Here is a 13510-nt window from a genome sequence, read left to right on the forward strand (position 1 = left end):
TGTTGAACTTGCGCAAGGTCAAGTTGCGTGTCGTGCACGCAGTCCAGAAGGGGGGATGTAGGGAAATTATAGCCCCCCGTATCCCCATCCCCCCAGAAAGTTTTCCCTTGAGGCGACTTCCCACAATGCATTGAGGTGACCACCAGCACAGGGGTACCTATCCTCTGACACTCCATTTTTTCAATATAATAACATTTCATATCGATACCTCCACTGCATAAACGCTCGACAATCGCCCACCGAATCAAATCCGCTCTATCTAGATCTAGATAGCCCTTATAGTACTAGACTAGTGCTAGGAAAACGCCGCCGGTGTCCCAAGGGAACTACTAAGCGAAGAGGCGAGGAACTGTCATCGCGCTGCATGAGCCATTACTCCACATAAAATTTTAAGTCTCCGCGGAACCATCAAGACTAAAAAAACTTAGCCGAGGGCTTCTTAGCAGTAGTAGCGCCAGGTTTTTCAGAGCTATCGGCGGAAAACTTAATTCCTATTCTAATTACATACTCTCCCATTTAAGTAGTCCATGACAATATGGTAAAAAAACTAAACCTAAATACGAAATAGAATGAAAAGAGAGGAAAATCACTGAAAATGGTACAACCAGCAGCTGATAAATGACCATTGATGAGCGGATTTGATTCGGTGGGCGATTGTTGAGCGTTTATGCAGTGGAGGTACCGATATCGTGTGCTACCGAATCAGCGGAGCAATAAATCCACAATTTTAATCTTCTTTGCAAGAGGAGAACATTTAATGAGTAACACACGGAGAGATTCAGAGCGTTAAACTGAGGAATGAAATTCACAGGGAGTACTTTTCGTCAATCGCTCTACGCTGAAGGCACCTCTTTTAGAGTTTCTTCCATTTTCCATTCCTTTAATTAATCTATCAATTTTCTTGGCAAGTTGAATGAAATAAGAAATGAAATACAGATAATTTATGGTACAGTGACGTACAAATACGATACTTACCCACTCGATGGGTATACAAAAAATAACGGATGATAGAGCAAAATGGCAATTGAGAGCTCGCCGCCATCAATTAAGGGAACACACTTCATCACCAATGTGTCGGCCATTTTGTAAAATTACGTCACCGCTAGTGGTGATTTTAGCCGCCAAATATCATCCTTGTCTTGTTGGCGAAGACAGACCAAGGTGCACGATTTGCCAAACTGCCGGACCTCCGGGCCAGGAGAATGTGTGCACAGTCCTATCGGTGAAAATTAATGATGACTATAGATTCCGACATCATGCGAACGAAATCAAATCATTTTACAATATATGGTTTTTTGATGCATGCCGATTGAAAATAATTTACCGGCGTAGGGAATCCGCATCCCCCCTCGTCCCCCTAAGTAAATTTCTGGTAACGTGCCTGACGTAGGCGCGAGGATTCCGGCTAGGACAAGGAAGGCATAGATAACTTAGGTACTTTACAGATGGGGATCTTCCATGTTGACAATTGGGGCTGAACCAAGTAGGTTGTAAATATCTGAAGGCGCTGTTTCAGAGTTTTTAGCGTGGTCAAAGTTCCGCCATCTTGGTTTGACAATTTTTGGACTTAGTCCCCGACTGATATTTTAAGGTGGCTAAGTTCTGTTCTGAAAATGCATTAAATTGAGTGAAAAGTGCTACCATAATCTTCAGTATTTCGCCGGCAATTGTCATCCGATATCATTTACGATACTTCTATTAATGTATAAACTCTGTGTCTGTTAGCCACTTTACTGGTGGGAATATCCTTGAAAATATACCATTGTTCTGTAATTGCTAGATTTCCGTTGGCAATAATAAAATTAAATACCCGTATAAGTACAGTTAAATGACTAGTTTACCTTTTATGTTCACCTTAGCTGGTTGCAGAACGTAACCGTGGTGATTAATAATAATTTTTCCTTGGGAAAATATGTTTGAGTCATAACTTCGCGAAGCCTAGCGATGAAGTAAGAAAATAAGGCTTACATTGTCCGTTCCATAAGTTATTTTAATGTATTAACGAGTTATGACCAAAACTTTTTACGGAATAGCATGGACCTTTATGGGATTGTCAATGCTTTGGTCAAAGTGGGCGTGGCTTGTCCTACCCAAGCACCCCCATTCCGGCCACACTTAGCTCCACGTTCGAAACCAGTGGTGCCCCCTCCAGAAATTTACATCCTCCTTGGACTAAACAGTGCCAGCTAGCGTTCGTACGGGTTGCTAAATTACTAATTGTAAGTAACACGCGGGTCCGGGAGTTCAATGAGGTGTTTCTTTTTCTTTAAGGTTCTTCGTTCCTTTCCTACTTCATCTCCATTTCATCTCAGTACAAACCTTCTACCAAACTGATATTGCTGCAAATCGTGCATTTCACTGAGATTTTGCATACTCTCACCACAGAGGCGAAACACTGCTTGCAATTTGATAACAGATCAAATACTAGTTATTGAACACAAGTTTCCTTTGTCTAATCAGACTGCTAGCCGGCATACGTTGATATTTTTCTGATTAATAGGCATTGGTTACATTCAACCGACACCTAAATTTTCCGCTGAACTTTCTTTGATTGCTCACCGGCCAGTCAACATGTTACGATTTTTTATATCATGGGCTAAGGACCAGTAAATTTAGAGGGTGACTGATCAGTGTGATCGGTCACTCAACGCTAACACGGTCTAAACTGGAGAGAGACATCAAGTATGAGGTGAACACGATTATTGTATCAGAATCGTGACTGCGTGAGGAGAATCGATGTATCGTCTTCCTCGGTGACTTATCGTAAGCAGCAGTGCCCGTATTAATTACCGTCTATTTGGTAATTCATGAATACTTTTCAGTGATTTATTTTTGCCAGTGGAGAGATTTAGAAACGTTAATACCTTCCCTATACCTTGAGTACGTAACAGCCTATTACACAAAATAATTCGAGAAAGCGCAATAAAATATTTGCATACATACGTTTATAGATATTACGATACTCACACGTGCAGTAGACGCTATACATCCGAATCGTAAGAAGTTTCTCTCGCGGCCATCCTCTTTTAGAGCTGGTGAGTAAAATTTCGCATTAAGCTCATAGACAGACGAGCCCTGCAGATTTTGACGTGTTTCAAGAGGAAGAGTCTGGCAACTCGAATCAGCCCGATTTGCCGCGGCCGACCTTATCCGCGCACTGCGTTCATTGAAATACGGCCGTAATTACGTCATGGTCGTCATGGAGTTCTCTCTGCCTCTGCGTATTCCACTAGTTCCTGTTTTTTTTCTTGCTAGCACGATTTTTTTACCAATCCAAGTGGATTTATAGCCCTACTAATGGCTGGGAGATGAATTTAGCACCTCATTCGTAATTATCCTTGTGCTTGAGAAACACTTTGAGTCGATAATTTCCACCGCCTCCGAAGATGAGTGGGAACAAGCCTTCTGAGCCTTAGTAGCTACATACGATATGAGTAGACAGGCAAAAGACACAAAAGCACCTGCTTGAGCGCGTTCCGAAATTTACTGCCGATGTCTACTGATTAGAGCTGTGTCGTTCATGAATGAATCGTTTAAAATTGAATTGATCGCTTTAACTGAATGAATTGAATCTACGTTTTCCACACAGAATAGGGACCTACGGAAATTCGGTAATTCCGTATGTCCCTATTCTATTTTCCACTTGAATCGTACAAAATTAACGATTTAATGGAAGATTCAAATCCGCCGTATCCACATTGTTCAAAAGGAACGATTTATGTGGAAGATTCATATCTCCGAAATCCAAATCGTTCAAAATGAACACTGAAAAGGAAAACAAGAACCGAAAAATCCAAACCAGAAAAGGGAAAAAGAGAATACATGCATTTTGGGCGACCTGGGGAGTCCATCGATTAATTACATTGATGGTACATCTTTTACTATCCCTGATAGTCTTAGGAAAGAACGGCATCTTAAATCTCTCTGTTCTACGGTCTATTTCTTTGATATTCCCCTCGTGATCTCTTCAACCGTCGGTGGAGCGTTGATGGTAATAGCTCTTAGTCTGATTTTAATTAAACCGTGAACACCGCAGAGTTTCCGCTTCACACAAATTGAGCGAAATTCTTGGACGCTTTGTGAGTGTTCTGTGCACATGCACTGGACCGCGTCGAGTTGAGACGTCTCCGATAGTGCCTTGGTGACCGTGACTGTGGGTGGGAAGTTGGGATGGGGAGAGAGGAAGGGGGGAGGGCCTTGTAAGATTATGTAGGAGGGGGGGGAAGTAGGGGAAATGACGAAGGAGAGAAATTCGTAAAAATCTATCTTCAACGACGTTTCGCAACAGCACAAATGCCACCTTTCCGATCGTATTATTTTATGAAAAATTACTCCCTACGAGTCCCTACTTGTCTCCTTTCAGATGAAGACCGAAACGGTCGAAGAATCGAAACCTTACGTGAGAATGTTCTTTTATTTGTGTTTAAGTTATTTGTTGGATCTCTTGGCATTTACTTTTATATTTATATCACACTTTGCGTAAGTAAATAATGTATATTTCAAAAAACACAGATAGCTGCGATAAATGAATTGACACTATGTATTTTAGTATTTTTTATAATTTGATACACCAAATTAAATGCAACAACGTGAATAAGCAACCAAAAAACAAATAACTCCATGAAAATAAGGTCAATTTCCTCGAAACGACATTCGATTTCATCAAAAATGTCGTGTTTGCAGTTTGAATCTTGTGAAACCAATTGAACGTAGATACGCTATCGAGGCAAAATATTGGACTTAGGACCAATATTTTTATGAAGTATTTCATCGGTAGATGGGCACCCATTAGACGCCTGCATGTTAAAAGTCATTGAATAAGTTCGATTTCGTGTTTGTGAATGCTTAAATGCGATAATATCCTCTCCGAATTTACGCAAGATTTTCAGCAAAGCATAGTTATGCACTACACTAATGTATCTCACATTTAGTGAATAAAGATATCAATATAGTTATTATTTAGTAATTATGGTTTATTTTTATTTCTTACCTTTTTGTAAATTCTGGGATATGCTATCATTGTAAAAATTGTTTTGAAAAAGGAAAGACATAATTTGATAATATATACCTTAATTTTAATAATATTATTATAATTCTTGAAATAGGGTGGACAGAATTTGATATCATATGCGCGAATGTTTTATATTATTATATATTTTTAAACTTCTTGGTAGCACTTTTTAACATTGATTGTTATTTTGTTCTAAATAATAGCCACAAGGATTACAAAGTAACTGTCTGAACGATGACGAGGAATTAATATACTTTTTCATTTATCATCTCTCAAGAAGAATAAAAATTTGCTTATATTACGAGGATGTCAATCAATTTATTGCGGGGAGTGACTAATTCGCAAATCTTTCTTCTTTCTGCTTCAGTATTCGGTCCGCCACCCACGGAGGCCTCGACTCGCAGGGAGTCCAACGGCAGCCACACCAGCGGACGTTCCGAAGTCGAATCCCTTCCCAGCTACACGGTCGTCTCCGGACTCCCAAGCTACGAGGAGGCTCTGGAGCAGCTCAAGATGGCGACGGGCGAAAAGGCGCAACTGGCGGCCGAGGAGCTCCCCCCACCCCCACTCGTAGCTTTTGCCGATCAACCCCCACCCCAATTCTCAACACTGTACAAAGTGGAGGACGACATGATAGCCAACAGGTAGCCGGCTGCCTTATCCCATCAGCATTTCCTAGAGGAAGAAGCCTTTCCTCTTATCAAGTCTGGTCCGTGGGCAAAGCGGGAGTGAGGAGGTTCCAGGCATCGCCATCGAAACGTCTTCGCCGAAACGTCGTCATCGAAGCGCCGGTACCGGAACGTCTTTGCAGAAGCGTTTTGGCCGAACCGCCATCGACCTCTGGAGCCGATATCTCCTTCTAGTCTGCATTACACGGACTTCTGCAACGATCTCAGGCACAGAGAAGCTATTTTGAAAAACTTTTATTAACATGCGCTCCCTCTGTCTTCTGAGAGAATAGGGAAAAAATGAACTGACTGGCAGGGAAAACTAGACTAATGGCGTTTTTAATTTATTTACCGCTACAATTGCGTGACGTGTGCGTTTCCCAGGCGACGATATTGTTTTGTTTGCGTCATTTGTTTGTGTTGACTCTCTCTTCTCCATGCTCTCTTCCTCTTGAGTGATTCCCTTGGTCTGCAGGTGTAAAGTGGAACAGGAGGAACTAGCGAAGGACGAGCCGACTCACGTAATGACATTCGGCCGCTTTTTCCAATCGCTTGCTTCCGTCTTCCCTTCCTCGCTTGAGTGTGAGAAGAGGAGAGGAGAAGGAAGGTGATATTTATTATACATCGCCGAGCGTGTGTGACCATGATATTTTCGGAAATGATCCATGAGAGAGGAGAAAGAGAAAGAACTGTGAAAGGAATTGGTTGTGATTGGCCAGGGTGATTTTTTTGTAACCTTAAATATTGTGAAATCACAACTTTGTCCTCCTGAAAACTAGATATTATACCCTTTTTGTTGATCGTGCCACGGCATAATATTCTCAGTGACATGGCTAGCTTTTTGAAGGCCAAAAGTTAGATTAAAAAAATTAAATATATGAATTTTAAACCTCCTCCTCGAGTCAAAAATGTCTACTGACTTACCTCGTTGAAATTATACTACTTATCCCAATCGTGCGACGATATTGTATTCTCACTGACGTTTGCCTGCTTTTTAGGCCGTTGGATAGATAAATGAAGTTCCATACATGAATTTCTTTCGATTCTAAAATTTCTACTGACGTGCCACGTAAAACAACCTGTATCTAGCGAACGAACATTCGGTTCAGTTTCAACATTTGATCCGTGAAAAGTCACGTTATCGATGTTCTAATCCTCGAAATTAATAATTTGTTTCTCCCCAACTCCTAACCCCCAAGACTGGACCAGAATTAGAAGCGGTGACTCCACCGAGTCCACTTTTAAAACAATTCTCTGCAGTGAGCCACTTTACTGCTTCCATCGCTTCATTATATAACTATTTTTTACTGAAGAAGCGAATTTCTTCCTCCAAAAAGCAACTTCACATGCATAATCAATCCTCATCCTCGGCAACAAAATTTCAGTTCAATTTCTAGAAAGAACGCTCCTATGAGTTTGATAGCGAAATTGATTATTTTTTATGTTTTTTGCTTTTTCATCAGTATTAAATTTACGCCGTTTTGCCCTTCCATCGTTCACTGTTTTTTTATACCTCTGGTCTTTACTGCGAATTGAACAATATGTAAGAAAATATTTACTATCTCAAGAATCGAATAAAATTTAAAGATTGTCCGATAGCCGCAAACACTAGAATTTCAAGACTCATTACCTACCAGGAATGCCCAAACTTGTCCTTTTGATACCTCCGTTTTTAGTTTTTCTGGTAAACGCATTGGCAAACATTTGCTAACCCGTTCTCTTTTGTTTTGAGGTTGAATTTGGCATTTTATTGGGAAGTTCTGTTAAAATTATTCAGTGTTAGTATATTAGAGCCATGAACTTGTTTATGCTTTCCGAGATTCTTTACGGGAATAAGAATTTTTATTTTTTTTAAACTTGTTATTGCACAGAAACGCAATTTTATTAACTGAATGGTGTTAAATGACTTTAATTTTTGCTTAATTACTGAAAGAAGCAGGTATGCTTCGAAGGAATGTGTTCATTTTCGACATTTAATGGGGATTTGCATTAGACTTTGCATCCCCCCAAATAAATATCTGGCTACGCGCCTTCTCACGGGGAAGCTATTTTCAAGGGGAAGGTGAAAGTTAAGGGCTGTGAATCGAATCGGTCGCTAAGATTGAAAAACATTGGTGAGAGGAATATCGCGTATCCATTTCCTGAAAGGCGTGAATTACAGCGAGAGAGAAGTGAACTTGTCGTTCGAGAGCAATATCGCCGCCGATGTGTTTAGTGGGTCAAGGCGTCTTCGAGGCGGGCTGGTTCACGTCTGTCTCCTCCGCCGAGGAGCAGGTATGTTGGAGAGCAGACTCGGGTATCTCTCGTGCCCCGGAGCAGCGCGTGTCGGAGGAGGCAAGGTGCGCCGACCGTGCGAGAAAAAGAGAGGGGTACCGCAAGGTCGCCGTCTCCGCCCACCTTAGTGTGAGAGTGTGATCTCTTGGGAGACTGAGATGGGATATGTTAGTGATTTTTTGTGTGAGTGTGTGTGCATGTGTGCAAACATTGTTTATATTACCTTTTTTACGATAAATTTGTAAAAGATGACGTCGCGTTAATGCTGAAATAAAATATTTTTCCCATATAGCTGTCCACGTGTTTTCTTGGAGACTTTCCGTACTCATTCCTGTAGACTTCTCCGGAAGTCAATGAAGCACAATCGCTTTAAGTTTATTCATGTTACTGGTGGTAATGCCCACGCTGGACAATCCTGTGGGATGGCTGTTGGAGTGTTGCTGGTAGAATTTCATCCACACCTGTGTAACTGGTGGTATGCCTGACGGGAAATCGGGAGTTCCGTATGCGAACACCTTTCGGATATCCACTGCGTGAGATCTTTTGGTTGACAGCCAAAGCCTCCCTGTTGATATTCGCCAAAAAATCCCACGCGCTAGATGGAGAATCAAGCACTTGGAAACCTGAGAAGCAATATTCTTCCATTGGTGTTCATTTCACTTGTGGAGAATCATCTGAATAACATAACGTAAAGGGCTACTTTTAGCATACTTAGTTAAATTCTGAAATAAAACGAACATGTTCTGCCTTCCTTGAGGATACCTTCGATGGTGTTTTAGGTACGGAGAAAACGGTAGCACACCATATTACATTCAAGACCATGTGATCATTTTCCCACTCCCATTTCTTATCGTTAATGTTTCAATAATTGCAGCTCTCAACCCTGGGCGGACGAATTATCTAAAGGCCCTAGGGGCTCCAACGAGCAAATCACCCCCCGGAATATTAAAAAAAACTATTTTCATCGTAAAAGACGACAAAATATTGAAAAATTATTAATTTACAAAATATTTCTTTGAAAATTGAAGTTTTTTCGATCATGAAAAGTGTTAAAATTAGTTTAAAATCCATAACTCAGTGCCCTGTATTTAAAAAAATTCCCCCCTGGTTTTGGACGACCCCAAACGAAATTCCTGGCTACGCCACTGTCCTCCCCTAAAAAATTGAGAGTAGGTACACTTTTTCTGGTAAAAAAACAAAGAAAATAAAACATTTCAAAGTAACAATCTTTTCAGTTCTTCTGACGACTGAGAAAACATGTCAATAATTTTATTTCTGTCTACCTTGAAAGGTAACAGTCTTTCAACGCTCATAAAAACCGAAGGCTCTAAATTTTTTTAAGACGAAGAGCTGCACAACCATGACTTCATTATCTTGGCTCTAGAGATTCGCTCACAACACACCTTGAGTACTCAGGAATGTCAACATAATGTACAACACTGATATAACAAATACACGACAAAGGTATAGCATATGAATGATACATTGATATAGGTATAATTAATGTATGACATAGGTAATATAAATGTGCAACATAGGTATAACAAATGTATGACACAGGTATAAAAAATGTACAAATCCCGGCAGAGATTCCCGCCCGCTCTGGCCATTCTGCCTCTGCAGTCTCATCCAACTGACAGCGTTTTACATAACTTATTTGCGGTCTTCGATTGGCTGAATGACATTCTGGGAACGGTGAAATGATACATACGTGCTCAATGGCGGAGTAAGTAATAAGGATCTCTATCACTGATGACAAAAATGTTACAATGGAGGATTCTCCAATCGGCCGTTAGATGTATTGTCAGCCACAGCGAAGTTGTGAAATTTCAGAAACTTATTTAAATAAACTCATTTTCATCAGGGAAGTGTTTGAGTGGCTTTGAATCCTCGGATTTTATGATGGCATCAAACCGTTCGAAGGATTCGCCTTCGATATCGAGGCTACGAAATTTCGAGTCCTTCCTGAATTGGCCCCCTGGACTGCGGAAGAAATGTGGAGCATCGCGTTTGCAAGGACAACCATATAATTTTCGTGCCGACTTCTGTTTAAAAAAACGCTAGTGAGTCAAGGCAGTCCTGTTCCTTTTTGAGCTTTCAATCGCGAGACAAATCAGAATTTCGGAGAATTCGGTATGTGGCAAAGGGTCTCTGTAAAATAAAATGTAGAGAATAGTAATATATTAAATATACATGGTGTTTCAGGAGAAATCATCAATACTTCAGGGGGTGATAGGGGGGGAATAGTTTTTGCATTTTTTGTCCAAAAACATGGTGTCGCAACTCCTCAGTCACCTAGCTATGGAAATTCATACATTTTTTGTGTACTTTGCAGTTACCATGAAAATGGTTTTTCTTGGGTATCCAGCCTTTTCGACGTTTTATGAATTACTCCGTATTTTTGAAGAAATTAAGTAAGTAAGATTGGACGAAAATGTGCGGCTACAATTTCCTAAAGCAATATTTTGCGTGTATAAACAATGCAATGCGCTATCTCACTAATTTTGTGATTTATTGTTTCAGACAATTATAATCGTACTATTTCGTCCAACCTTAAATATTTAATGCCATTCAAAATCCAAAGTATAAAATAAAATGTCGAATAGGCCGGTTACTGAAAAAAAGCCGTTTTCATGGAAACCAAAGTGTATCCAAAAATGTTTGCGTTGGCATAGCTCAGTAACTAAGGAATTGCGACATGTATATGATTAAAAAAATGCTTAAAATTGTCTTCCTTAACACCTCCTGAAGTATCGTGTCAATTGGCTCGTTGGTTTATGGGTATGATTTTCGCTTAGGGTGCGAGAGGTGTCGGGTTCAAATCCCGGACGAACCCAAAATTTTATTGTCGGCCTCGGTGGCGGCGGGGATAATTCCTCGCCTACCATACTTGAAGGTCGCGGGTTCGAGTCCCGTCTGGATAGGTTGCCTCTTCCAGGACAAGCGTGTTTGTGATCGCCTGTTGTTGATTGTTTAAACTCCCGATATAAAGGCCTCATCGTGCTGTTTTCCGGGGTAATTGAGATAAATAAATATATAAAATTGCAGATTCCTCCTGAAACGATCTTTATAAATGGCGTCCGCGGGAGTGAATGACACCCCATGGCAAGACTACTTAGATGAGGCTCCAGTTTGCACCGTTACCTTGGGAGACATTCATTGCCAGCAGTTCAAGTACACGGTTTGAATGAGCGAAGGATCAGAACAGCTCCATCTTTATCCATTAATTTGTAAAAAATTCTCAAACCCTTAGGATGCAGAAATAAAATTTGCTAGGCGTCTGCAAGAAAATTGGTTTATCTTTAAAAATGCTGTCCTATCTTCAGTAATAGCAAGTTTTAATAACTATGGAGTCGAAATAGTTCCCTCGAGACGCGGGGGAGTGAGAATATCACCTAGCTTTCCAGTTGTTAAATGAGGATTCTGTTCAGCTGGAAACTGGAAGGCGTTCATGACCAGAAAAGAACTGATATGAGGATAGCCACGTAAGAGTTGAAATAAGTGGCTATTGAAGAGGGTACCCCTATTTACGGTGCGGAAACGTGGATACTGAGGAAAGAGTTGGAGGTCTTCGAGATATGGGTGCGGAGAAAAAAGGAGAAGGTAGAGCTGATGGAGAGGAGAAGAAACGACGAAGTGCTTGGTATGGTGGATTATGAGAAGAAAATTTACGCAACTTAAAATAATTTGGCGAAGAAATATAAGCGACTTTCGCTTCCATTGTTGCATTTTCTTCTCATGGACAGCTAGCTCTAGCGTTAGCTTTGACAAGCCATTATTGACAAATGAACAGGAATAAACGCCCATAAGAAAAAAACACGATCTTCGGAAACTTTGTGGTATTCCATTACAAACTTTATCACGGGAGGAAACTTTTACTAAACCACAAAAATTATAGCTAGAACACAACCCTGGTTTGAACTTTTTAGCGTCGTCATCAGGTGGTCGAATGATAATATGATCATCGGTGGTTTAGTAAAAGTTTCCTCACGTAATATAAACACCCATGTCTTATCTTACCTCCCTTCTCCACCTCTCTTTTTCCAGCTCCAGCGATATCTATCTGGCGATATGTCCTCCCCCAGTACCAGTTTACACCCTCATGGATGGCCAAAGTCCTTGGTGCGACCACCACCAGCCAAGGTCGAGGGCAACACCGCGGAAACTGCGATCACCGTCTCAGATGCCGAAAAAAATACGACTCGAGGTCGCGAAATATCTGAAAGGAGGAATTCGCGAACAAGCTTGAATGGAAACGGTGGACAAATAAGGCAAAAACTCTTGTTTTTTCGCAACTTTGCTATCCCCGATTCTTTGGTATGAGCAGTGGCGTCGACTCCATGGGGATTAAGAGGGTCCGAGCACCCTCAAAAATTCGTTATGAGTGGGAAGGAAAAGATATGTCAGGCTTTTAGATTTCCCCTGGAGTGTCGAGTTCTAGAGAGTCGAGTTTTCCGGGTTCTAATGTTGATCATATGACTTTTCTAAAATGTTTTTTTTTTTAACTTTAAAACGCACTATTTATAAAATTTCTCGGGGCAAGACCCCCAGAAAGGACCCCCCAATATTTTTTACAAGTCGGTACCCCTTGTTATAAGTAGTGTGACTGCATATTCAATAAAGACGATTTTCTGTTAGATTTTTAACTCACCTGTATACCAACATAATTTTAAATAATTAGCAATCGAACTCTCCGAACTTACGAGAAATTTAAAAAATTGGTTCCCGTAATTTTAAGAACTCACCTGGTATAAGATACGTTATATAGTTTCTGTTTTATCTTCTGGATTACTTTAAACTTTGAAAATATACACATAATTATTCAAGACTTTACTACTGTTTTAAACTCCTTTTATTCACAATGGAACTCAAGACACCATTACACAGGTTAACACACAACCGCTCTGACCACCTTCCGGTCAGGGGTACCAACCTTACATTAATGTCAGTTATCAATCTATAAGTTTCCCTTATGGCGAGGAACGAGATAGATCTCTAAACGACTGATCTTTTATGTCGTTCTCCAGAACATTTCACCCCGTTGAAAACCCTAGAAACTTATGGGAACGAGGAACAAGCCGCGGCTGTTAGAGGTGATTAATAAAATTTTCCTCGTAAGCTTACAATGAGCAAAATACAAGCGATATGGTTGCAATTTGACATTGAATATAGTGAATGTAACCATCCCTCCAAAGTCACGCTCATCGTTTTTTTTACAATAATTTTTTTACGAATGAGGAGATCAAGACACCTATTTAATTACTTTTAAATGAAAATTGTTATTAATAAACATATCTGAAATTTCTTTATTTGATCTTTTCCAGGGACTAAAATCCGTTATATTAGGTAAGTATAACTTATGAAGGAGGTAATTTTTCGGAATGAAGAACAAAAGTCGTCCTAAGAATTAACATATTGAGAATTGAATTTGGGTTTCATTCCATGCGCCATTATATAACATTCGTATAATATCATTTCTAATGGCTCTATTACTACATTTTTGCTGAATTTTAACTATCAATGTTGCATATTAATATAAAATTTTTATCGCCCTTTT

The 13510-nt window shown here is 40.2% G+C and overlaps 1 protein-coding gene across 1 annotated transcript in view; it reads left to right on the forward strand.

Moving 5' to 3' along the window:
• LOC124165631 (protein commissureless 2 homolog) overlaps positions 1–8244 on the forward strand; it is a 69740-nt gene extending 61496 nt beyond the window's left edge. The window contains exon 2 of the mRNA XM_046543102.1: positions 5379–8244. Within this exon, the coding sequence (XP_046399058.1) occupies positions 5379–5659 (281 nt within the window). The 3' untranslated portion in view covers positions 5660–8244. The remainder of the gene's footprint in view (positions 1–5378) is intronic.
• The last annotated feature ends 5266 nt before the right edge of the window (positions 8245–13510 follow it).

The sequence above is a fragment of the Ischnura elegans genome, chromosome 9 (assembly GCF_921293095.1).
Source record: "Ischnura elegans chromosome 9, ioIscEleg1.1, whole genome shotgun sequence".
Taxonomy (NCBI): domain Eukaryota; kingdom Metazoa; phylum Arthropoda; class Insecta; order Odonata; family Coenagrionidae; genus Ischnura; species Ischnura elegans.